The sequence below is a fragment of the Peromyscus maniculatus genome, chromosome 23, assembly GCF_049852395.1.
Source record: "Peromyscus maniculatus bairdii isolate BWxNUB_F1_BW_parent chromosome 23, HU_Pman_BW_mat_3.1, whole genome shotgun sequence".
Taxonomy (NCBI): Eukaryota; Metazoa; Chordata; class Mammalia; order Rodentia; family Cricetidae; genus Peromyscus; species Peromyscus maniculatus.
This window is the reverse complement of record NC_134874.1, coordinates 55,733,340-55,760,702: the sequence shown is the minus strand read 5'-3', so window position 1 is coordinate 55,760,702 and position 27,363 is coordinate 55,733,340. Positions and strand designations below refer to the sequence as shown.

Genomic DNA, 27,363 nt, shown 5'->3' with positions numbered 1-27,363 from the left:
CCCACTTCCCCACGCAGCCCTGGATCCCCATCTGATTCAGACCCACGCAGGCCCTGTGCATGCAGCCGCAGACTCTGGGTTCATGTGTGTGTCAGTCCTCTGTTGTGTCTGGAAGACACTTGTCCTTGGTGTTCTCATCCGCTCTGCCTCCTGCCATCTTTCTCTTCCTCTTCTACGTAGCTCCTGAACCCTGAGGGGCGGGGATCGATGAAGACATCTCATCTCATCTTTTGAGAACTGTTCATTTCATTAGAATTTATGGATTGGGTTGTTTCTGTGTTCAACATTTTGAGTTCTTTGTATATTCTGTATTCTAGATGTTAATCTTCTTTTCCGATGTGTAGCTAGCAAAGGTTTTCTCCCATCCTTTTGCTTGATTAATTATTGGCTGTGCGGAAGCTTTTCAATGTCATGAAATCATGTTTGTTGATTGTTGACATTACTTTCGGAGCAACCAGAGTCCTGTGGAGAAGGTCTGTGACTGCCTGGGTGGTCCAGCACTCTCCCTACGTCCTCCTCTAGCGGTGTCAGGGCTCAGGTCTCATATTAAGGTCTTTGATGTGGGTCGCACCTCTGGGCACTCCTTCAGCGTTCCTGTTGTGATCGCTGGTCCTCTACCTGTGCAGCATTCCCAGCACTTGGTTCACCTCTTGGCACGTGGGTCTGCAGATTTTCCTGTGGATTCTTTGCCGTCACAGCTGCTCCTAAAGAGATGTGAATGAGGGGTCCAGGTGCTGGCCTCTTCGGCTGGACGATGAACATGGATCCCCGCCTCACCGCTGGTGCCTGGCCCCTCTGTGGGCTGCCGCTGGCTGCGCTCAGCTGTGTCTGGGCCAGCAGCCCCCATAGCCTCATGCTCCTGGACAGCCTCAATGTGCAGGACACACACTCGACGTTCTTCGGCAGCCTGAAGGACCGGGGCATTGAGCTCACTTTCAAGACCACACATGACCCCAGCTTGTCCCTCATTAAGTACTGGGAGTTCCTCTGGGACAACCCATCATCTTCTCCTCCTTGGTGGATGACTCTGGAGGCAACTTCGACGTGGAGACCATCAGTGCCTTCGTTGATGGTGGTGGCGGTGCTTTGGCGGCTGCCAGCTCTCTCATTGGTGATCCTTTTCAGGGACTGGGCAGTGAGTGCGGGATTGAATTTGATGAAAAGAAAACAGCTGTCATTGACCATCACAATTATGATGCCTCAGACCTTGGCCAGCATATGTTTATCGCGACACTGAGAACTTGCTGAAGGCCCTAACCATCGATGGGAAGTTATCTCTGAACCCCGCTCTCTTCCTAGGAGTTGGAATGGTGTCAGACTCTGACGGTCCCTTGGTTTTGGACATCCTAACAGGCTCTTCAGCCTATTTCTCCTTCCCGGATAAGCCCATCACCCAGTACCGCCATGCAATGGGGAAGAGCACTCTTCTGATCATGGGGCTCCAAGCCAAGAACAGTGCCCAGGTTATCCTCAATGGCTCTCTGGATTTCTTCAGCGATGCTTCTTCAACTCAGCAGTGCAGAAGGCCACACCCGGCCGGCACCCGGAGGTATTTTCAGTCAAGACAACTGTGAGCTAGCTGTGGCCCTCTACTGCTGGATGTTCAAGGAGGAGGGCGTCCTCTAAGTGGGACCTGTGTCCCATCCTCGGGTGGGCAAGACAGCCCCACCCAATGCCTACACTGTTACTGACCCGGTGGAGCAGAACATTGTGATTGGCCAGCTCTCCAACGGCCAGTGGGACTCTTTGATGATGATGATGACATTCAGCTGGAGTTCCTGCCCATGGACCCCGTGGAGAGGGCCTTCCTGAAGAGAGAAGGCGGCGAGTGCGGTGTCCAGTTCAAGCTCTCCGACGTGTATGCTGTATTCCAGTTTACAGTGGGTCACAACCGGCTGGGCCGTCCATACCTCTACCCCTCCGCCCAGGTGTCGGGGAGGCACCCATCCCTACTACGCCAGTGCCTTCCCCATGATGGCCGCCTCGTGGTCTTCAGTGTCTTTCTTCTTACACACGGAGGAGAAGAAGTCTGATTGAGCCAGAACCTGGGACACCATACAGCAGGAGATGGCCGGAGGATGGCACTGGAAGATGGGCTGGGTTTTTGTTTTTGTAAAGACCATGGGAAAATGCCACAGCCTTTCCTCAGTGAGTGGTGACTATGGGGTGGGGACAGGGAATTTTTTTTTCTGTAAGTTTTCCTACTTTGAATCACTCTGTGGTGTTTTTCGTATGTACAGCCAACCCCGTTTCTAGAATGAAGAGAACCACTGTGCCCCCACACACATACAAACAAAAAAACCCCAAGAGAAGTGAATTGTCTATATTCACCCCTGATAGGGCACCAGGGCAAAGATTACCCCCAAAGCTCAGCTTGGTGAACCAATGAGTTTATTGGACTTAAAATCAGAGGGCAAGGGAGCAGTGACTCACAGGAGCATGAGGGACTGCAAAACAGTTGTGTCACCGCCAAGTCCCACCCCAGCCCCTCATGAATGGATGCTGCACCAGGTCCCACCCCAGCCCCTCATGAATGGATGCTGCACTAGGTCCCACCCCAGCCCCTCATGAATGGATGCTGCACTAGGTCCCACCCCAGCCTGTCATGAATGGATGCTGCCCCAGGTCCCACCCCAGCCTGTCATGAATGGATGCTGCACCAGGTCTCACCCCAGCCTGTCATGAATGGATGCTGCCCCAGGTCCCACCCCAGCTCCTCATGAATGGATGCTGCCCCAGGTCCCACCCCAGCCCCTCATGAATGGATGCTGCACCAGGTCCCACCCCAGCCCCTCATGAATGGATGCTGCCCCAGGTCCCACCCCAGCTCCTCATGAATGGATGCTGCACCAGGTCCCACCCCAGCCCGTCATGAATGGATGCTGCACCAGGTCCCACCCCAGCCCCTCATGAATGGATGCTGCACCAGGTCCCACCCCAGCCCCTCATGAATGGATGCTGCACCAGGTCCCACCCCAGCCCCTCATGAATGGATGCTGCCCCAGGTCCCACCCCAGCTCCTCATGAATGGATGCTGCACCAGGTCCCACCCCAGCCCGTCATGAATGGATGCTGCACCAGGTCCCACCCCAGCCCCTCATGAATGGATGCTGCACCAGGTCCCACCCCAGCCTGTCATGAATGGATGCTGCACCAGGTCCCACCCCAGCCCCTCATGAATGGATGCTGCCCCAGGTCCCACCCCAGCCCCTCATGAATGGATGCTGCCCCAGGTCCCACCCCAGCCCTCATGAATGGATGCTGCACCAGGTCCCACCCCAGCCCCTCATGAATGGATGCTGCACCAGATCCCACCCTAGCCTGTCGTGAGTGGGTGCTGCACCAGGAAGCCCCCCTTTTGGTTAGCCTCCTACTTCCTGGATTCTTAAGCATTTCCTATGATCACTTGCAGCTCCAGGTTGGGGCAAGCATAATGGCCAGAATTCCAAGTGGGAACCTCATGACCCTCCCTTCCTTCATGGCTACCAAGCCAAGATAATCTCCACTGCACAATGGCAATGTGGTGAGCGTGGGGGCCAAATGAGAACTCTCTGGGTTTGAACCAGGCTCCCACCGTGCTGCATACTACACAGTTATGGCCCAGAGTCTCTTCTCTGCAGCCTGGCTTTCTGCTTGCTGGGTTTCAGGCTGTCGTCCAATGTCACTTGCTCTGAGATCTCTTAAGATTGCACGACACAGAGAGTCATGTGTTGTCCAATGCATGGGACCTTTTTGAACTGGTATCTGTGCCTGTTTCTGTCAAGTCCTAAGTTCCAAGTGCCCAGAAGAGGGGTTTTCCTGCTGTCTTAATGCCAACATAATGCCAGGCGTCTTTGATCCAGGACCCACTCTTTTTCTGTTCCTCAAAGTATCCATCCCTGAGAGTGCCATGCGGCTGCAGAGATGCTGGCTTCATAGCGTGATGCTGTCATCCTTATGCTCCTGGCTGGGTACTTACCTAGAAACTAATTTAGAGTTTGGACTAACATAAAAACCAGTGATGGGAAAGCAGGAGAAACCCTAATCCACTTTTAAATGCCTACCAGACTATACAGTAGATGTTGGACATGAGTTACGGCATCACTCTTTACAAGGAGATACTGCTGTTCTCAGGGTAGGGTGAGAGCTTGGGGTTTGCCTGGTCAGTCACTGGGGATTACAGTCTGGCTAACACTACCCCAAAGCATATGGATGATTCTTGGAAGGCATCTGTGTTTAAAGCCTGTTGTATGTTAAATTTTAAGGCGCATCTTGTTCTCACAAATTTAAGGTAACTGCAGCAGTTGCTGCTTTCTTTCCCGTCAGCATCCTGAGCCCTTTAGCCTTTCCTGGGGCTGAGAATGAGGCCAGTTGTCTGTCCTCCGTTCCTCACCTAGTGAGACTGAACGTCCCCGGGGCAGTGGCTGTGGCTCTCTCCTGAGTCCTCCGAAGCACCTGCCCTGGTAAGGGGCCTTTCTATTAAAGATTGGTTTGCTAGTGTGCAGAAGTGAAGCCTGCAGGATTAGTCTACTCATGACGGATGGCACACTGTGTGACATTCTCCATCGTGCTGGCCACTGAGAATTTTCCTTTTTGATTCATTTTAACAGATCTTAAGAAAGCCTCCAATTCAAATGCTGCAAAATCCAGTCTACCAAAATCTGGGCTTCGTCCTCCTGGCTACTCGCGTCTTCCAGCAGCCAAGCTGGCGGCCTTCGGCTTTGTGAGGAGTTCCAGTGTCTCTGCGGTGCCCAGCACTCAATCCCTGGACAGTGTGCAGCCGGAGCAGAGCCGGCCGGTCACCCGTGAGTGGGGCAAAGGGACTGAGGGTGTATGGAGGAGACTGTGCCCTGCTGGGGGCTGATGGCAGGGCAGAGGATGCCTAAGGACCTCGGGTACCATTTCATTTGGTTAGTTCAGAACTTGGATCTACAGCTTTAATCTACCATTGTGTTACTGTGTCTTAATAATCCACCAAGGGAAAATAACCAGTTTGACACTGTCCTTTCTCTCAATTATGGGGAGTTAATACACTTGCAGTGGGCCCAGGCTTAGTTCCCAGAACCCACACCGGGCAGCTTACAAGCACCTATCATTCTGGATATAGGCAAGCTGGTGCCTTCTTTTGACCTCTATGGGTAGCATATGCATGTGGTGCACACACACACACACACACACACACACACACACACACACACACACACACACGAATGAATAAATCTTTAAAGAATCTTCCCGAGATTATTGTTGAGGTCATTCATGAACGACTGTCAGGGTTTCCAAGCATAGACAACTTGGTTTGGGAAGATGAGATAAAACTCATGAAGATTTGAGTTTTATTCCTAAGATGAGCATATATCCCTTTAATTATTGACTAGGATCTGGGTTCTGGGAATAGTTTGAAGTAGAAAATCACCAGTCTCTTTGGAAGGTTAATCAATGAAATGAGTGTTAATATGAAAGATTTTTGCAATGTTAACTCAGCATTACGCTCATGAATACTATAAAATGCATTTACATACGTAGCTCATTTGATTATCTGTGTCTGGCACGCACTTTAAATAAGATCAGAGTTGACAAGAAGTGTTATTAATAACTCTTATAGAAACAGCAATCAGCCTGTCTCATGTTCCACTGGCAAAGAGGGAGTCATTTTTTATTCATGGAAAAAGGAGCCGCCAGTGACCTGAGAGGTCAGGTTCCTGAGAAGCTATTTCTCATCTGAGATTAAACCTTTATTGATGTCTGTTTTCACTCCTCAGATCTGGACACTGATCAGCTCCACTCGGAGATGGGAGTAGAGTATGAAGTTATGTTTTCTTGTTTGGTTGGCTGGTCGTTTTTTAAAGCGAGTTGCCGGTTTACAGTTATTAATATAAACTGTACACGGAAGCTTTTATTTATAGTTTTATTATAAGAGCAGCCGTGTTTTTCTTGGCTGCCCCATTTTGCAAAGATTAGCTTTTTATCCTTTCCCTTCCTCTACACAGTTTCGGCGTCCCCACCCCCGCCCCCGCTTTAGGTAACTCTGACATGGACCCCAGGTGATCCCCCTGAGCTGCGGTGAGGGCAGACCTGCCATCCTTTGGGACCCTTTGAGGCCAGTGCCACGCTATCGTGTTCCTTTTTTTGTGGCATCTGCACCAGATGTTGTCAATAATGGCAGCGTTCTATTTTAGTGTAAAATACCACAAGAACAAAAGTCTGGGGGTGAAGGAAGGTAGATTAAAAATGTGATTGGCAAATTTTTGAAAGCCGTTAATACTGGAGGATGGGCTATGGGGTTTACTGTGAGGTTTATTTTCCACTGATAGGTGCTTTACATTTACCATAAAAGAGGTTAAAATCCTATCATCTCCATGGCTTGCTTTTATTTCTTTTTCCTTTTTCTTCCTTAAAATAACAGCTGTATTGAGATATAATTCATGCACCATGTAATTCACTCCTTTAAAGTATACAAGTCAATGGTTGTTTTTTTTATTTATAGGGTTGCGCAAACATCACTACAATCAATTTTTACAACATTTCCATTATCCCTCCCCCAGAGAAACCTAGTATCCATTAATTCTCTCCCCTGTTTCCATCCAACCTTCAGCTCTGGGCAAATATTAATCTACTACTTCCTTTATTTTTAATTGAAAAGACTTTTTTCATACAATGTATTCTGATTTGGTGGTTTTCTGTACCTCAGCTCTTCCTAAATCCTCCACATTCACTGAACCCCATGCTCTTTCTCTCTTCAGAAAACAAGTAAACAGAAAATGAATAAATAAACCAGAATAATCAAAATAGAAACAAAACACAGTAGTCATATATAGAGATACACACACAACCCCCCACCAAACCCTACAAAATCAGAAACCATAGTAAACAAGCAAAAGACCAATAAGAGAAAAGGAAACTGTCCAAAGTAACACGAGACAAAAAGTCTACAAAGATACCATTGAGTTCATTTTGCTTCGTTTCCTATCTTTACGGTTACTGTTTCCCGGAAAGATGTTAGGTACCTTTAACTGTTCCTTCTACTTTCCTTGAGTTATACTGTAGCAACCGCACAGTTTCAACTTTCTCTACTTTGCTTGGTGTTCCTATGACGAAACCCCATGAACAAAAGCAACTTGGGGAGGAGATGGATTATGTTGCAGGTCGCAGCCCATCATGGGGGGACACCAGCCAAAGAATTCAAAGCAGGAATCTAGAGGCTAGAACTGAGCAGAGAGAGTGGAGGGGTGCCGCTTACTGGCCTGCTCCCCATCGCTTACCCAGCCTGCTTTCTTATAGAACCCAGGACCACATACATGCTCAGGGTTGGCAGTGCCCAGTGGGCTGGGCTCTTCCACATCAATCACTAATTGCGAAAATGCCCCTTAAACATGCCGCTGGCCAGTCTGATGGAGACAATTCCTCAACTGAGATTTCCTCTTCCCAAATGACTTAGGCTTATGTCGAGTTAACAAAAACTAACCAGCCAAAACATACAACCTGATATTTCAGTATATAGCTATATTATGAAATGATTACCGCATCAAGCTAATTAATCTCCATCACTTTGTAGAGTTGCTGTGCGTTCATGTGTTGGGACTGTTGTAAACCTGATCTCTTAACACATGGAAGTCCATGAAACAGGATGGTTAGCGGTCCTCACCATACCGTGAAGTAGAGCTCCAGAGCCTGGCTGCTTGTGTCATTGAAACTCTGTTCTGTTTGGTTTTAAGAGATACTGCAGCATGGTGATGGTGGGGCGGGGGGGGGGTGTACTCTAGAGACAGTGGGATTTGCATACCACCTCTGCATTTACCAGACCTATGACTTTGGGCAAATTATTGTACTTCTGATTCTTCATAGTAAAACAATGTTAATAATAATTGAACTAGGTTTAAAACCATCAGTAGGGCTAATGAGATCACTAACTGGAAGTAGTAGATACAGAGTCTTTAGAACAAGGCTTTGCACAAGAATAATTTATCTTAGGCTATTTCCATCTGTGGGCCATGTGCAATGAAGTTCAATGCCGTGGGTTCAAAAGCCCAGATGGGAAAATGGCCATGTTGGATGAACAGTGTCCAATAGGGAGCAAGGGAATCGGTCTTCATAGTTTCTGGTCGTGGTTATGAAAATATTGAAGTCAGAGAGGTGACTCTCATTCCAGTTCAAAGATTTTATAATCACTCCTACACACAATAATCATTAACTTGGAGTGTTAAACTAAAACTTAGGGGCCGGAGAGATGGCTCAGTGGTTAAGCACTGGTTGCCCTTCCAGAGGCTCCAGCTTGGTTCCCAGCACCCACACGGTAGCTCTCAACTGTCTGTAACTCCAATTCCAGGGGCTCCAACACCCTCACCGCCTCCACTGTCACCAGGCATGAATGTTACACATATATACATACAGGTAACACACTCACCAACACAAAAGAACATCTTTAATACAAACTAAGACATATCATTTATGAGGTTTGAAGTTAATTTCCATGGGCTTCTCTTACTTTGGGGCTGTAAGTTTATGAATCATTTTGATATTTAAAGGAACAAAGACAAGGGGAGTCAGAGAGGGCTGTGCCAAGCCTTTAACTTCCTTTTCTTTTCTTTTTTGGGGGGGCAGTTTGAGACAGAGTTGCTCTGTGTAACTATCCTGGTTGTCCTGGAACTTGCTCTGTAGACAAGGCTGGCCTCAAACTCACAGAGATCCACCTGTCTCTGCATGCTGAGTGCTGGGATTAAAGGCGTGCGCCACCACCATCACCTGGCAGGTCTTTAACGTTTTATAGTGTGTAAGGAAATGTGTTCAATTATGTTCCCTTTTAAAGAAATATATTTATGAAACGTGACCTTTGTCTAGGCTGGTGGCATTTAAACCCTCTGCTCAAAATAGAACTGGGAGTTGGAGCTGACTTTATTGCTGTGGCTTTTCAGTGTCTGCTGGGGACAGAGGGTGGGTGTGTGATTTGACAGTGTGTGAAGGGATTCACACAGCTTCACGTTTGCTGGCATCTAATTTCCAGTGCTCTGCTTTTTACTTGAGGATCTCAATTCAGTTTGGGTAGGAGAAGAAAAGAAGACTGAGAACAAACTCCAAAATGTGCTTCTAATTTTCTGTGGAAATGCAGAAGTCAAACAAGCGCCACTGATAGATTTGAGTATCTGCTTCCTTGGAATCTATAATTATATAATCTGAAGTATTCTTCCTAAGGGAAAGACACAGAGCCATTTTCCTTGAGTCTTGCTGATAATTTTTCAGTGGTTCCCACACATTCTTTTCCTCCCCCCCATCACAATTACAAGGAAGGACATGATTTTTCTGTATATGACTTAGCATTGCTTATATGGGAAACTAGTTCCTGTACCTTGGAAGTAACAGTTATCCTCCTAACTCAGACAGTCTGGGGAAATCTATCAGAAATAACATCATCTGTCAAAAGCATTTTCAGCTTTATAAATGTCATATTTTATCATTCAAGATACTTCATAAAGAAAAGATACCTTGAGCCATGGAACCAGCAGTTAAAAGGAGAAATATGTCACACTCACATGCATGACATCACTGTAACAAGATGGGTGATCATTTGGAGTCATTTAACTTCAATGGACTTATGTTGCTGTGGGGTGATTAAGTGTCCATTAGAGACCTCGTATTTAAAGCTTGGTCACCAGCCCCTAGCACTATGGGAAGATGGTACCCAGTGGGAGGAAATTAGGTCATTGGGGATGTGCCCTTGGAAGGAATATTTTGACCTTAGGCTTTGCTTCCTGTTTCCTGGTCATCCTGAAATAAATAGCTATCTTTTACTGCCTGCTCCTGTATGTATAGATCTGAACCCCTGAAACCATGCGCAAAACTTCACCACTTTTTGTAGGGCCTGAGATCTCAACTCAGGCCCTTGAACTCACACAACACGTGCTTTACCCATTTCCCCAGCTTGATTCTCAGATCCTTCATTGGTGAAGCAAGACATTGGGCCTTCATACAACTCAACATCTCCTTTCAATGATTCTAAAACATGAAAGAAGTATAATAAAGGGTAGAGTCATCTGGGAAGAGAAAATCTCCATTGAGAAAATACCTTCATAGGACCGGCCTGTAGGCAAGTCTGTGAAGCATTTTCTTAATTGATGTTTGATGTAGGAGAGTCCAGTCTACTATGGGTGATGTCACTGCTGGGCACAGTGGTCCTGGGTTGTATGAAAAAGCTGAGCAAGCCATGGAGAACCAGCCAGTGGACAGTGTTCTCCCATGGTCCCTGCCTCCATTCCTGTTTGAGTTCCTGCCCCGACTTCCTTCCGTGGTTGACTGTGATCAGAACATGTAAGCCAGATAAACCCTCTTCTTTTCAAGGTGCTTTTCATCGTGGTTTATCACAGACACAGGAAGCAAACTAGGAGAAGGGTGTGTGTGTGTTTATTCTACTCCTTGCCATGGAGAGGTAACAGGGCATCTCAACCAGATCAAACAGGCATTCTGAGGTTATTGCCAGGCCTTCCCTGTGTTGATGGATGGTATGAGTGTGGAGCGCTAGTTTACCGTGGAGAACACTGAGGCATAACTGTGAGATGGTTTTCCCTAACTCTGCCTCTGTGGCCCCACCACCTCTGTTGTGTGAGGGCTGTGTGGGGTTCACCGTGGGTACCCACCTGTCAGGCAGTTCAACACCCATGAAGACACAGGAACACACAGGAAAACAAGCAAACCAATAAAAAGGAACTGGATGTATTTAGTACACATTGTTTTACCCCCCATATATATGGCAAGCTTGGGAGTGTGGCAGTTTAGATATAAATGCCCGGTTCTTCCCCCAAAGACCTAATGAGCCCCCAGGGCCCCCTTACAACAGCTAAGATGTTGGAACGTTGCTTTTTAGGCAAGGACCCTCTAATCTTTTCTGTGTATGCACTAACTCAGATTCTTCTAGATTGAGTGTCACGGGATCACTAAGTGGGGCCACTGCTTCCAAAGACTCCCAAGCAATCCCCTTCTTTCCATTTCCTTTCTGCAGGAGAGCATTTCCTCCCCAGGCATGTTGCTTCCTCTGGCCTGAGAGCTTTCTTTCTTGTCTGCCTGTGGACGTCCTGTTCAGGGGATGAGATGCTATGCCGTCCTCCCCTCATGTGTGTCTCTCTGCACAAAGCAAGGCTACAGTGTGTGGCTACATCTGGCAGCCAGGCAGATGCTGTAAGCGTAGCGTTTGTGTGTCTCTGTCGCTGCCCCCTGGGGAGACGTTGGGTGATTACGCCCTGCCTTGGTCTGACCAGGGACTCTGGTTCCTCGCACCCCATGTTAATGGGTGGACGACCTACGTCTCAGAGCCCGGAGGGGGTATGGCCTGGCTCTCTCTTCTCATTAACGGCCATGGTCATGTGCCAGGACTTTCTCCGCTCGCTCTCTTTGGTGTGAGCTACTGAACAGGGCGGCAAGTTTGTGGAGGTCTTCAGTCACATTCCTGCATGGTAAATAGGTATTCATACACACTTACCACAGGCTAGCCCACAGCCAAGTTGAAGTCTTTGATCCTCTAATTCCCTTTAGCCTTGTCCAAACGTGGTCATCCCTCTGTATCTACATATGGGCATTGTATCTGAAGATCCAATCAGCCCTACACCAAAAATCTTTGGGGGAAAAAAAACGTGTTTGCGTCAGACATGTACATGATTTTTCCTATCATCATGTCTCTCTCTCTTTTTAAATTCTTCTCCTATACAGTACGTTCTGCCTGCTCCCTGTGCTCCTCCCAGCTCCCACCTCGCTTCCCTTCTCCCCCAGATCTATGTCTCCTCTGTTTTCCTTCAGAAAAGAGGAGGCCTCCCAGGGATATCAACCAAGCATGGTATCGCAAGTTACCATAAGACCAAGCCCCAACCCTCAGGCCATCACGTTGTAACATCACCTTAAAACAGCTTCTCGATGCTCTCTGTGGCATTGGGGACTCTAGATAATCTGGAGGTGATGTGTGGATCGGAAGGATTTGTGAGCATTCTGTACAAGTACCGTGACCTTGTGCAGACATTGTTGCTGCTGTGTCCTGGGAAGGATCCCCAGTGTGAGAGCAGCCGCCACATGACCCCTGCGACAGAAAGCTGAGACGCGGATCCTCTTCCCGGCTCTGTGCTTTAGAACCTGTGCATGGCAGGGAGTTGACAGGCCAGACAGCTGCGGTCGTGAGCTGCCAACACCCTTTGCTCCTGACCCCTTGGATTAGAAGATGAAGAATGGTAACACAACCCAGGTGCTGTCAGTCAGGAGGCATGTGCCTAACGGTGGTGATGATGTGGGAGACATCTGTTGCCACTAGGAAGGCTTGCTAATGAGGCAGATGAGCCTGGATAGAGCCTGTCACAATGGGTTCCATGGGGAAAACGGCCAATTAGGCAGGCAGGCAGGGGCAGCCATGGTTGCATGCAGGTGCTTGTTAGTATGTATCTAGCAGTGGCCCTGAAAGTGCGTGACAAGTAGAGAGGATGTGCTTGCTTGCTGGGGTCTGCCCACTTCTCCGGGGACCTTACCCTGTCTTTGGAGAGCCCTTTACAAATCGCTTGGGTACCCTTCACAGCCTGGCTAGTGTCCTTTGTGTGCCCTTAGCTGCTGGTTCTTCCGGAAGCTCCTGCTCGCTATCACAGATGGTTACAGTGTGAGTGCTTGTAACTTAGATACCACCCAGATACCGCAATCAGAGAAGCAGGCTGAAGAAGGACCAATGAGTGGACTTTCCTCCGTCCCCACTGAGTTAGGGGGTGGGTCTCGTGCTGAAGTGGCACTCTGAGGATGTGCACCAGGGTGAGAGGCCCTTGTGTGCCTTGGGATGTATTGCAGGAAAATCTATTTGTGTCCTGATAGCTTGAGCTGCAGGATGAAGCTTGCTGAGGTCCTATGCCATAAATTGACATTCTGTTCCCTTGGCTGAGTGCCTAAGAGGAAGCCGAGCTCAGCTGCCCCAAACATTCACGGGCTTGTCCATGAGCTGAGATCCCCTGTGAGCACCTAATCCCTGGAGGGCAGAGGGTGGGGGCGGTTGTGTGATGAGCAGGGAAATTCTCTGGACCTGGGTGCAAAGGAATTAAGGGATATTAAGTCAAGGAACAACCCACCCGAAGGAACAGAGAACCCAGGGTTCACACAGGCGAGGGTTTGTGGATGTCCCTCCTCCAGGGCATGTGTCCTGCCCCAAGGGACTCCTGGTAGAGTAGTCAGGAGGGTGTTGCCACGTGGTAGTCAGACTCGAGAGACAGCAAGGCAGACAGAACAGTGGCTAGGGCAGTCTGGTGACTAGGTCCTGTCCTGTCTGCCTCCTGACAAGTCACACAATCCTTGTGGACAGCCAGCGTCCTCCTTGCAAAGAGAGTGGATGGCAGATTCCCCGGTGGCTTTGTAAGCCCAAGGTCTCTGGTCCTGTGACTCCTTCCTGTGATGGAGGTTCTCAGAAGGTTCTAGACTTTTCTTCTCTCGTGTTTCTGTTCAGAAACTGTTAACTTATATTTCCTGCCTGTCTAAAAGTCACACCTGGGGGATACAGGCATTGTGTTCTCCATGCCACCGATCTCGTCAATGCGGTGAACAGCTGCATACGGCAAACACGAACGTTTCATTTCTCTGTTGAAGAAAGTCTCAGCTCTCTTGATGACATCACATGACTCAGTGTCTGCTGTTGACAAACTGCAGCCTCAGTGGGAGCCCTGTACCACTGCATGGGGCCAAAAACATTCCTGTCCCCTAGTGACCAAGAAGTCATTGTAAAGCACAGCGTGCCACTCTGCTCAAGTTGTGAGAAGTACGGTGCAGTGCAGAGGTTTGCTCATAGGAATAGACAACTGTGGTGGCCGGAGAGACTGCTCAGTGGTTAACAACACTGGCTGCTCTTCCAGAGGACCCAGGTTCAGTTCCCGGCACCCACATGGTGGCTCACAACCATCTGCAACTTTAGATCCAGGGGATCTGGTGCTCTCTTCTGGCCTGTGAAACTCTATACACATGTAATAGATATGCAGGCAAAACACCCACACACATAAAATTTAAAAATTTAAATAATAATTTAAAAACCAACCGTCTTCCTAGCTTAGCTATCCACTGTGTTTTTAACATTATTTAATAAGGTGTGTTCTCCTCATTAAAATGGTTTTGTGTGGGAACAGGATGCCATGTTATACCACCAGCAGCCTCCAGTGTCTCACGTTTACCTTGTATCTTGATTGCATTGTTTTAAATTGTGTCGGATTTAATATCATGTCGTTTTATTCCTCACAGCCCTTGGAGAAATAACCTGTGTGTGCCTGTGTGTATCACACTATAAATATATGCATAAACAAACACATGCACATGTGCACACACACAGAGATACACCACACACACCTGTACAACATCCTCTGATGTTTAGTTTATAAGGTTGTTTTGATTTGTATACTTTTAGTTGCAGATATAATTTCGCAGTGTGAAATCAAGTATGACCAAGTGTCTGGATACATTCTTTTAAAATTTATTTGTAGTTTATATGTGTGTGAGTACTTGCCTGTATGTGCACCATGTGCATGCAATGCGTGCAGAGGCCAGAAGAGGGCGTCAGATCCCCTAGAACTGGAGTTAGAGATGGTTGTGAGCTTCCATGTGAGTGCTGGGAACTGAATCCCAGTTCCGTTAACCACTAAGCCATCTCGCCAGCCCCTGCTGTTCAGATACATTCTTGATGTGATGTTTTGAAAACCATTGTATGTGGTTTAGAAGCCCAGATGTTACAATTTAGGAGTCTGTCTGTAGCTCTGAGGGTTGAACCTCGGCCTGAACCTTTCTCATGTCACACAGCAGCGAAAACATCAAGACGAATACAAGTATAAACTAAGAACTGAAACCATTCAGCACAGGAGGTAAACATAGGTATCACCGTGACAATGTGATCTTAATGCAGAGAAAATTCACTCCTACCAACACGGAAACCATAAAGAAAATCATGAAAAGAATGATGGGAGTTTCTTTTTAATTTTTCTAGCTCAAACAAAATTTAAAACTGCTGGGATGGGGAGGTGGGCAGAAAACTTAGATGTGGATGGTGGAGTAGGAACTGTGTGTAAACTTTATAGACGATGGTCACTAGTCCTTGTGTTCTAGTTACTTTTCTGTTGCTGTGACTCTGGCAGAAGAGCGTAAGGAAGAAATTGTTTATTTTGGGTTCCAGTTTGTGGATACAAATCTACCATGGCAGAGAAGTCTTGGCAGCAGGAATCTGAGGTGGCGGGTCTCTTTGCATCCACAGTCAAGAAGCCCAGAGAGATGGTTGCTGGTGCTCAGCTCACTTTCTCCTTTATATTCATTCTGGGCCCCCAGCCTATGGAATGGAGCCGCCCGCAGTGGGCAAGGCTTTCTACCTCAATTAACCTAATCTAGATAATTCCTCATAGACACGCCCAGAGGTTTATCTCCAAGGTGATATATGTCAGAACTGTCCAGAAAACCAAACACTATAGGATATGGATAAGACGAGATTTATCTGAAGGTGTTGGCTGGCCAGTTATAGGTTGATAAATCCCACCATTTTCTGTCAGCAAGCTGATGGCGTGGATTGAAGACCTGAGAACTGAAGGACCAGTGACGAAGATGCTGGTCCAGTTCTGAAGGTCTGAGAACCAGGATCGCTGACGTCAGGAGAAGCTAAGGTCCTTGTTCAAGTCATCAATCATGTGAGAACCAATTCAACCTCCATCTCTTCCCAAGGTCCTCAGAGGACTGGATGATGTCTGTCCACATGGGGAAGGCAGCTTCTCCATCTAGAGATCCTAATACTTATCTCTTCTAAAAATGCCTTCCTAGAAATATCTAGGCATCCTCTGGCCCAGTCAAGTCAACAAAATTGATCATGTCTCTCAAGTAAAGAGCTCTTACAAATAAATAAATAAAAAAAAAAACCACAGTTCAAAACCAGGCATGTGATCTGCTTGCAATCCAGGAACTGGGAAGGTAGAAACAGGCAGATCTCCAGTACTTGCTTGTGGTGATATTATGATCCCTAAAATATTGTGCACCCTAATAAACTTATCTGGGTTCAGAGAGCAGATCAGCCACTAGACATAGAGGCCAGAAAATGGTGGCACACACGCCTTTAATCCTAGCATTCCAGAGGCAGAGATCTGTCTGGATCTCTGTGAGTTCAAAGCCACATTGTAAACAGCCAGGCATGGTGACTCACGCCTTTAATCCCAGGAAGTGATGGCAGGAAGCAGAAAGGTATATAAGGCGTGAGGAACAGGCACTAGAGTCTGGTTAAGCTTTTAGGTTTTTGAGCAGCACAGTTCAGCTGAGAGGCATCCAGTCTGAGGAAACAGGATCAGTTGAGGAATTGGCAAGGTGAGGAAGCTGTGGCTTGTTCTGCCTCTCTGATCTTCCAGCGTTCACCTTAATAACTGGCCTCAGGTTTGATTTTATTAATAAGACCTGTTAAGATTCATGATACACTTGCTGGTCATTCTGCATAGTCTACTCAGTGGGCTCCAGACTAAGTAATAACACCTTGGGTTCACCTTTTTTACACACACACACACACACACACACACACACACACACACACACGCTCACCAAATAAAGAAAACACGTCCAGTAGACAAAAGTGGACAAAGGAGATAACAGACCTTTGCAGCAAAAGTGAAGGCTTCCCAACAAGCTAGGAATATTTTTACCACCATCACTGATATGATAAAACATATTTTCCTCTGTTACTAAATTAACAAGAACTGAAGAGGATGGCCATCGTGGAATGTTGGTGACGGGATGGGAACCCATGTTGTCTTATACACACAGGTCAGATTCACAAACTGCTGCAGTCAGATTCTTCAGTAATACTTAAAAAAAAAAAAAAAGCCCTCGGTGCTGGAGAGATGGCTCTGTTCTTCCAGAGGTCTTAAGTTCAATTCCCAGCAACCACATGATGGCTCAAACCATCTGTAATGAGATCTGGTGCCCTCTTCTGGCCTGCAGGCATATATGCAGGCAGAACACTACATAATAAATAAATAAATCTTAAAAAAAAGAAAGCCCTCATACCACAAATATGCCCTTTCCAAGAATTCCCATGTAATAAGTTTTCTTACAAGAGAAAGATGCATGTGAAAAATACTGCCAAGCTGGGCGATGATGGCGCATGCCTTTAATCCCAACACTCGGGAGGCAGAGCCAGGCGGATCTCTGTGAGTTCGAGGCCAGCCTAGTCTACAGAGAAAGATCCAGGACAGGCACCAAAACTACATTGAGAAGCCCTGTCTCAAAACAAAACAAAACAAAACAAAAAAACCCACACACACAAATACTGTCAAGCCCTTGAACATGGTCTATGGGTGCATATTTTCATAAAAGTCTATGATTATTTAAAGAGTGACTGGCATGATGACTCACATCTTTAATCCCAACACTGTGACTTTGAGGCCAGGTTGGTCTATGTAAGTGAGTATATAATCATACTACCTTTTCTTTACTGTTAATGTATGGGAGATTTTAAAAAGCGTTCACTTATATTTTGAAGTATAGAAACTGAAGTGAGAAATAGAAAGATGGAAAAATATCACCTCTTTCTAAAAAAAAAAAAAAGCAAAGAATCAAACTGAAGAGGGACAGAAGCAGAGCTAATTAACCCACAGCTCCCAGGGACCCAAGAAGGGTGTCAGTCTCCCTATGAAGTGAGGTTGCCTTGGTCCCCTGGGGGCCTGGTGTCCATCACGGTTTCTCTGTCCTTGAATTCCAATCATTCTGGCAGCAGAGATCAAAGTGAGGCAGAAATAATCTCAACAGCATCCCGATAGAAATTAAAAGATGAGGGAAGGCTGTGTGAAATCATTGCTGGAACGAGAGCACACGTGTTCAGAAGAGCCTTTGATAAAAGCCTCCTTTGTAAGTCACGTCGCAGGAAGTTGATAACACACAGGCAAGACGTCAGAGTTCTTCTTCCAGTGTTTTTTCTTACAAGCATAAAAAAAAATGAACTAATATGGTTTTTATCAAGGGGACAGTGGCAAAATTTAACACACATCGAAGGGTGTGTCACTATTGACTGAGCATTTTTCTCTGAGGTATTTATTCTGTGGTCATAACTCACAACTACACACCGTTAACAATTATCCAGAGATATTCACTGCAGGCTAGCAGAGTATCCCAAATGGCCCAGGGACTCATTAAATTATGATGAAACGAAATAAAAAAATAGTGAAGCTTACTGCATGTGGCTGTAAAATGTGCATTCAAAAGCGAGCCCCACTGTATTGTTCTTACTTTATTATTTCTTGTGTAAGAGCTGATGCCAAGGAAGTTGGTCTGTGTTGTTAGCGTGTGCCTAGTTTACCTCTGCAGGTCCACGGTAGGGTGTAGGGTGTAGGGGGTGTAGGGTGGCCCTGGGGTTGGAACTGTGAGAATGGAACAAAGGATAGTTGCCATTTGTAATAGTTTCTTAAGCCCAAGTGAACATTGCATTTTCAAAATTAATGCAAAAGCAAATCCATATTTTTTTCCGTTTTTGAATCGTGATGGATGTTAAAACCAGTGTGAAAATTGGCCTGTCAGGTGGCAAGAACATTCTGAGCCTCTTCCCCAAGATCTTTGCTCATATTTGCCTCCCAGGTTCACTCCAATTATAGCCTGAATCAAAAGGGGTGTCCTTTAGGACTTCAAACAGCCCAACACATTCCAAAGTTTACCATCTCCCTGTATACTTGAGGGTGTTATTTCAGGGATCGTACAATTCCCCAGAATTTGTATTCTTTTTAAGTGATAACAATGCATGTGTTTTATGTGACATCCATAAGAAACAACTGACTTATCCCTAAGGAAACTAACCTGGTATAGATTTGATAGACATTGTCAGGCATGGATTTCTGAAAGGGCTGTTGATGCCTCTCACATTAAAAAAAAAAAAAAAAAGTCCGAAACTGTGGAGTCCTGACTAGTTTAATCTATACTGGATGCTTGAGTGTCAAATGGAGATGAATATAGTAGTCAGGAGTCCAACAGTAAAGAGATTGTACTCGTTTGGTTAAAAATGATTTTATGTGTCTTGAGAGATGCTTCGGCAGGTAAAACACTTGAGGACCAGAGTTCCGGTCCCCAGAACCATGGAAAGCCAAGTGGGCATCATGGCCCTGCTGTAAGCTCAGAGTGAGAGATGAAGATAGTTCCCTGGAGGAAGCTGGCCGTCTAGCCAGAATGGCAGCTCTGGATTCAATGAGAAATGCCGCCTTTATATGTAAAGCAGAGTGGTAGAGGAAGCTATCTGACTTCAACCCATGGGCACACGTTCACACACATGCATGTATTCCTGAATATGTATGAACATGAACACACACACACACACACACACACACACACACACACTAACAACAACTACAAAAGACTGTACTATATAAACTTAATTTTATATAGAGTTGTATATACAGCCCACCCTCTGTGTCCATGAATTCTACAACCACACATATGGCCATCCACATATCGAAGATACTTGAGAAAACGTGTGTCCTGAACACGAACAGACCCCCCTTTTCATCGTCACCCCAGAGACAACACCGTAAAACACCTGCTGACACAGCAGTCACCCTCCCTTAGGCTTGTACGTCATCTAGAGACAATTTCAAGTATATGGATGGGTTGCACAGGTCCCATGTGGAAGATTTGGGCAGGCCTGGATCTGGCTTCTTCAGGGGTCTTAGAGTCAATCTCTGTGGGTGCCAAGGATCAACTATTGATCAGTTTTGTGAAAGTAACGCCATGTGGATACACACACAAAAATTAAAAGAAATACAGTAATGAAGTCTGTTTCAGTCAGATGCTGGGTGTGGAAGGAATGTGGGGCCCAGGGCTCAAATTCACGTCTCCATCCTGCAGCCCACATACTCCTCCTCTCTTATTTTCCCAAGCCTCACAGCCCACGGTGTTTCGAGAGTAAGGGTATGTAATGGAGCCCCTTTTGTAGGCTAGAAGACATAAAATGCAACACAAATGGTGTATGCCAAACATCTAGATCCTAAGCAAAAATGAGTTGTCGTGATCAATGTCCGAGTCAGCCCCTTCATCGAGCCCATCCCTCTGAGCGAGAGCAGGGAATTGCGGGTGAGCAGCTGACACAATGTGGGATGGGAAGGGGCCACAGCCCTCGAGTCGTAGAGAATGGAGGCCTTGAGCTGATGGAGACCGTGGGAGTTTCCACTGGGGGTTAGACATTAATCAGGGAATTTGTCCTCGTCATCCAAATACCTGTGGCTGTCTCACCCGCCAAACGCAGGCAAGAAGAGAAGCTAATAGCCGTGTGCCTCAGGCAGTCTGGGAAGAGACAGGCTGCCTGTTTCCCTTCCTCCAGTGGCATCTGTTCGAGCAAGTTCTTTGTCCTCTAAGGAAGAGGGGCGATTGGGATGGAGACAGGACCCCAAACAGATCTGTTTGGTATCTCTCAGGGCCTGGCACAGGAGTTGAAACTTCCACCCACCAGATGGCCAGAAACAGAGGAAAGAAACCAAATGCCACTTCCCTGAAACAAACTCACACCCCTGCTCTGATGATGCTTGCCTCTCTCCTTTGAAAGTCTGCAAAGGGGCTTTATCATGTAGGAATCGATTTAAAAAAAAAAAAAAAAAAAAGCAAGTCTGGGACCGGAGAGATGGCTCAGTGTTTGATTCCCAGAATCCACAGAGAGAAGACCTGAGTTCGATTCCCAGAATCCACATGGTTGCTCACAACCACTTCTAGCTGGACCTCTAGGGGGCCCAGTGTCCTCTTCTGGACTCCAAGGGCAACTGCATTTACATGTGCACACACAACACACACACACACACACACACACACACACACACGTACATGTAATTAAAAGTAAATCTTTTTGTAAGTATTTAAAAAAAAAACAGCAGGTGTCCCTCAGTCATAGAGCACCTAGCCAGCATGCAGAAGGCCATGTGTGTTCCCAGTACCCGTGAGTACATTAGTTTAAGTTAAAATATCATAGGAGCTTTATAAAGAAAACAAAAGTTAGATTATGTAGAAAATACCTAAATGTTAACTGTCTAGTTCCTGGTGCCTGGTTCCAGGCTTGTTGAGCATCACGCCAGTATATGTCCCACGTAAATGTAAGATTTGCCTAAGTGATGGGGCATCAGATTCAGCCTCTTGAGTAGCTTCACGGGTTTAAAACCAGTAACTTACCTCTTGAATAGTCTGCAATTCAAGTCAAACACACAGGGTTGCCAAGCAATGCATGGCCACTGTCAACTGAAGCAAGTCTAACGTTAACTTCATGCCTCCTAGAACCAGAGAAGAAATATTGATTCTCAGTGTCTTCATTCTCCACACCGTAGTGAATCGCGTAAACCCTTTGTCAAGAACGCACTGTGCTGTTTCTACAAGAACAAGCAGCTTTCCTATGTTTGGTTTCCTTTGCCAAAGCACATGGAGTCTTTCAAGACATCAGGGGCACCACGGGTGCACCTGCTACTTGGAGTCACACTACGGCTGATAGCTTTGTACACGGAGTCCTGAATGGACTCAGTAAATGAAAGCTAACAAATGTAAACCCTGCACGATGGTGAGGTTTTAAAAGCCCAGCAGGTTTCTCTGCTAACCCTTAGAAAACAGATAGGCTAGGCATTGTGTTTCCGCAAAAGCCAACTGGTGTGACTTTTTTTTTTCTTTTTTGAGATAGGCTCTCGCTATGCAGCCCTGGCTGGCCTGGAATGTGCTACATAGACCAAGTTGGCCCCCAACTTCCAGAGATCTGCCTGCCTCCGCCCCTGCTTCATAAGTGTCGGCCGTGGTTTTTCTTGGATGCGGCCCCTTGAAGTCTATGGTCCACCCAAATAGAATCAGAAAGCAGCCTTCCAAATTAAAAGGAGTCAACGGTGCATTAGTCTGTGTTCTAGTGCTGATAACAAACCATGGACTGGGTGAGTTGTAGAGAGAAGGGGTCCCCAGCTCTGGTCCAAGGTCAAGAGGCTACCTCTGCTGAAGGCCTTCTTGATGGCTGAGTCTTGAGACAAGGAAGAGAGTCACGAGGCCAGAGACAGGAAGCAAAAATAACCGTGATGATTGATAGACCCATCCACAAGATATTCGGGTAGCCCGGAATCCACAAATCATAGGTGTAGGTTCCTCTGTCAATGAGGATGGAGATCTGTCCACCTTTGAAAAGCCGTACCTGATTCCGCCTCTCACGTGTCAGACTGGGGATTACGTGTCAAAGTGAGTTTCGATGGGTAATCAACTATAGCAGAACACACTGGGAGAAAGGGGATGCTCCTTAAAGAGACTAGAGTCTTCATGGTGAGACCTTTGTTACTGACTCTCCCCAGGACACCAGTGAGAAACCAGCTCGCTTTATTCTTTGAATGTGATTTTTAATTGACCCAGAATGATTCCACGTTAGCGGTGGGCTACAGTATGACCGCATGATAGCACACAATATATTCTTGACAAAGGGTCTGTTACTCAGTGGACTCTGAAGACACGGAGACACACAGGCTCTACATGCCGTCTCCTAGGAACCTAGAGGGACGCCTGCCTGCCCCCCACTGGTCTATCTCAGTGCCTTGCCTCTGCGGGTCCCGGGAACTTCAGTCCCCACCCAACAGTTCACACCAGTAGCCACACCTCGTGTCCTTGCCACCTCTGACTGCTCCAGCTGCATGCTGATCTGTGACTAGCCCCACAGTCCGGCTCTAGGCCACCTGTCCCTCTAGTTCCCACTTGACTGCTCTCTCTCTCTCTCTCTCTCTTTCTCTCTCTCTCTCTCTCTCTCTCTCTCTCTCTCTCTCTCTCTCTCTCTCTCTCTCTCTCTCCCCCCCACCTTTCACTCTCCTGTTCCTGTCAAATACTAAATGACCTTCTTCACCAGGGCCGATGACTCTCGACTCCTTTGCACAGTTGGGTAGATGACCTGAGGTGGGGTCCTGCCTCTCGGCTTTGGGGACAGGGCCTTGGGACCCAGTTGTCTTTGTGTGGCCATTCTCCATCAGCAGGTGCACTCACTGGTCCCTATGTCCCAGGGAGATGGGAGGGTTCGAAGGCATCATGTGGGTACTGCACACTACAGTGACGCCTCTTGGTTAACAAGTTTAGCTGGGGTGCAGAGCCATAATCCCCAGCAGTGGCATCCTCAGGCCTCAGCCTCAGGTGCTGCCCTGGGTGCCCACATCATCTGATACTCGCCTGCTTCTTCCCCACTGCTTGGCTTGTTCTCAGCCCTCAGTAGTGCTTCCTCCAGGAAGCCATACGTGATTTCAGGCTCCTCTTTTGAATAAGCATCCTGCCTGCGCATGCTTGCTGAACTTCTCTAGGATGGGCAGCTTTGTGTGGCAACATGGCCAGATGAAACTACTGTCGCTCAGTCCAACACTGACCTAGTACCCAGTTACTCGGTAAGTCGCCAACCCAGCCATGATCTTCACTCAAGCGCTAGCATACTATTACTGTGGGGGTACTTTGTATGTGTGCAGAGTATCAAATTCATTGACTCTCAGAATCTGGACTAGTCAGCATTACTGTGGCTGTGATGAAATACCATGACCAAAAGCAGCTTGGAGAGGAAAGGGTGGATTCTGTTCACAGCTCCATCATCATCAAAAGCAGTGAGGGCGGGAACTCAGGCAGGGCAGGAACCTGGAGGCAGGAGCTGATGCAGAGGCCATGGAGGGGTGCTGCTTACTGGCTTGCTCCCCATGGCTTGCTCAGCCTGCTTTCTTATAGAACCCAGGACCACCAGCCCAGGGATGGCACCACCCACAGTGGGCTGGGTCCCCAAAATCTATCACTAATTAAGAAAATACCTTAGGGCCGGGCGTTGGTGGCGCACGCCTTTAATCCCAGCACTCGGGAGGCAGAGCCAAGCGGATCTCTGTGAGTTCGAGGCCAGCCTGGGCTACCAAGTGAGATCCAGGAAAGGCGCAAAGCTACACAGAGAAACCCTGTCTCGAAAAAAAAAAAAAGAAAATACCTTAGAGCTGGATCTTGTGAAGGCGTTTTCTCAAATGAGGTTCCCTCCTTTCAGAGAACTCCAGCTTATGTCAAGTTGACATAAAACCAACCACCCAGCACAGTGGATCCATTACAGATTAATCATCTCTAATGTAAAAATCCCAAGTCCAACATCTTAAAGGCTTTGAGAAGCAACCTGATGCCACTGTGGGAGAACTCTGCAGCTAACCTCGTGTGGCAGGCTGCATTGTGTATTTGCGCTAAAAACACCGTGAAAGAGGTGTAAAACCCTCAAATGGTGTCTGAGCCTCGGATCACGTCCCCAGAATATCTCACTCTATGTCCTAGTTCACTTTAGACCGCTGTGATAAACAGCATGATCAAAACCGAGTTACAGTCCATTGTTTGTGGACCTCAAGACAGGAGCCTGGAGGCAGAAACCGTGGAATGTTGCTTACTGACTTGTTCTTCTGGCTTGCTTGGCTACCTTTCTTACACAGCTGAAGCCTACCTTGCCTAGGGATGGTGCTGCCCACAGTGGGCTGGGCCCTCCTACATCAATTAGCAACCAAGAAAATGCCCCGCAGACACACCCCCAGATCAGTTTGATGGCGGCAGTGCCTCAGTTGGGGTCCCCTCTTCCCAGATGCCTCAAGTTGACAACAGAACCTAACTTTGATATACATGTGCAGACATTCCAAAATCTGAAAGAGTCTGAAATGCATGGCTCTTCTTCTGGTCCCAGGCGTTTTGGATCAGAGCTGCTGGGCCCTGATTGAGGCCATGATTCGTCCCTCCCAGTTCTCTGCAGCCCGGTTGGGGTTGGAGCTCTGTGGTTTGCCTGTGGGTGACTCATTTGGATGAGAACAGCTTATAAACAGCTGCTGAGAGCTGGGAGATTTTTTCCCCCTTACTTCATGCTGCGCTGGGATTTTTCTTTTTCTATAATAGGATTCTTTGAGAGTTCTGGCACAAGGTTTGTTTTGAAACCCGGCAGAGGCCAGATCTGCTCCCGGAGATGCTGTGGGGAGATTAGTGATGCTTCTCCTCCGAGGTCCACATTGTCCCCTCGGGCTAGCAGGCAGGGCTTCTGACTCCCGTTTGGAAGCAGCATTACTTCCATCATGCTTTCTACGGTTCCTCCGTTGGCCTAGCTGCTTCACGAGCATCCAGAGTCTGACCTCCGCTTTTCTTCCTGCCATGCCTGGCTCCCACTGGTCACCATGTTCCAGAACCATCTCCAGACATGGGGAACATCAAGAAAGATCCTATTTTTAGACCTGACGTTGTGAGTCTGTGAGACCATCAGAACTGGCTGGCTCCCTTTCCCTAGGATAGCGTGTGCTTTGTCAAAGTTGGGACACATTGGAGGGATGAATTCAGATGCTCCCTTGTATTGTTTGGATATGGAGATATTTGTAGGAACTAAATATGGCTTTTGGGTTGGGGAAAACCACAAAGTGGGGTCCCTTTTCCTATTCAATGGCTCTCATTCTTCCTGGCTCTGGTTTAAGTCCCAGGAGAGCCCCTGAGTGCTGAGACTGCAGTCCGTGGATCCTTCCAGGGTCTTGTTCAGCCCTTGTGCCCGACTGGCCCCAAGAGAGAAGAGCGTGGTGCCTAGAGGGGTTTAGCGAGCTGAGCTTCATGGGATTGTTAGAAATTGAGGGCTGTCCATGGCGCTGCATTCAACAAGGAGCAGCTGGGCTGTAGCGAGGGGGGAGATCGAGGCAAAGAGGGGCTCTAGAAGGGTGTGTGTGGCTGAATTTTGAACTTAAATCACTGAGCAGAATTTTCAGCAGCGCTATCCACTCCCAGAATGACTGATTTATTCAAAAGCCATACAAATTTGGAAGAAATCTAGACCAAAAACTATGTTCTCTCATTCTGACCACAATGTAGCCTGGCTCTGATCTTGTGGGGGAAAATGTTGACATAGACAGTGTGAGTGTAAATCTCTGCTGTCGGTAGAGGGTTCTCGTTACCCAAGCCTTAGTTTTTCCATGTGTAAAATGGGAACAAATATTTCGTCCTCTGATTTTGACAGCTGTCTTTCAGCAAGTGTTTATTGAATACATTCTGTATGCTACATAGCATGTGGAGGGCTGTCTATGCAGACCTGGACAAACTTGGTCTTAGCTTGATTTCTGTCGCCACGATAGACACCATGACCTAAAGCGACTCGGGGTAGAAAGGGTTCATTTGGTTTACACGTTTTGATCGTAGATCATTGTTGAGGGGAGTCAGGGCAGGAACCATGGGGGAACGCTGCTCACTAGCTTGTTCCCTGTGGCTTGCCCACAGTTTGCTTTCTTTATAGAACCCAGGACCGCCTGCCCAGGGTGGGACCATCGATGGGGAGCTGGGCCCTCCCACATCAATCCTCAATCGAGAAAATGCCCCACAGATTTGCTTAGAAGCCAGTCTGATGGAGGCAGACCCTCAAGTGAGGTTCTCTCTTCCTGGGAGACACCAGCTTGTGTTGAGCTGACAAAACTGATCAGTACATATCAGATGAAGAGCTTTTGAGGAGCTTCAGCCTGGTGGGGAGGCCAATATTAAATCCCTTGTTTATGGGATGTGGCAGTTGGAGATATGTGGGACCAGAGTAAGGAAGAACACTGGGAAGCTGTCTTGGGATATCAGAGAAGGTGATAGAAGAAATCAAACCAGAAAGGGACAGTGAGAGGTTGCAACACGAAACCCACACGGCGTGTCAAGCAGCAGGATGGCAGCTAGACTCCAGGGATACACTGCCAGGGAAGGCAGGTGAGCGAGCTGGATGCAGGTGGCGATGGATGGATGCAGGGCGAGACAGTGACCAAGAGCCAGCAAGGGATACGTCGGCTTTGTGAGCGAAAGACATGCCATGGGCGGTGTAGAAGAGGGTCAGAGTTAGCTGAGGCTAGACAAGTAGAGACCAGGTCAGAACAGCCCAGGGACAGGTGGGAGGCCAGTCTCTAGGCAGTAGGAGGATGGGGAAGAAGGGATGTATATGGAGGGCCTTAGAGATGTCTCACTTTGTACCTGGCGGAGTGCCAGAAAGTGTAGGACTATGAAGGCATGCTGTTTCATGTACACTGAAATTCAGTAAAGTGGCTTCATTTTACAATCAGTGTCCTCATGTAAATGAAAAGGAGAAAAAGAACTGTTTATTATTTATCTGAGCAAAGATAAACATTTCCCTAAGGAATATTTAGGGCATCTCCCAAAGGCTGGCAATATGTCACTACAGGTCTAGAATCCTTAAGAAGTGGGGGAGGGCCGGGCAGTGGTGGCACACGCCTTTAATCCCAGCACTCAGGAGGCAGAGGCAGGCGGATCTCTGTGAGTTCGAGGCCAGCCTGGTCTACAGAGCCAGATCTAGGACAGGCTCCAAAGCTACACAGAGAAACCCTGTCTTGAGAAACAAAAAACAAACAAAAACAAGTGTGTGTGGGGGGGGCAGTTTTAGGCCATTGGGAGCCCTTGAGGGATACTTGGTTC

The 27,363-nt window shown here is 47.4% G+C and overlaps 1 protein-coding gene and 1 pseudogene across 2 annotated transcripts in view; both read left to right on the top strand.

The window, feature by feature from the left end:
• Positions 1–27,363, top strand: part of Mtus2 (microtubule associated scaffold protein 2) — a 380,312-nt gene that overhangs the window by 163,864 nt on the left and 189,085 nt on the right. For both annotated transcript variants that reach the window (XM_042268368.2, XM_042268367.2), the window contains exon 5: positions 4,590–4,784. In XM_042268368.2, coding sequence (XP_042124302.2) covers positions 4,590–4,784 — 195 coding nt within the window. The remainder of the gene's footprint in view (positions 1–4,589; positions 4,785–27,363) is intronic.
• On the top strand, positions 755–2,033 carry LOC102903306 (dolichyl-diphosphooligosaccharide--protein glycosyltransferase 48 kDa subunit pseudogene; annotated as a pseudogene).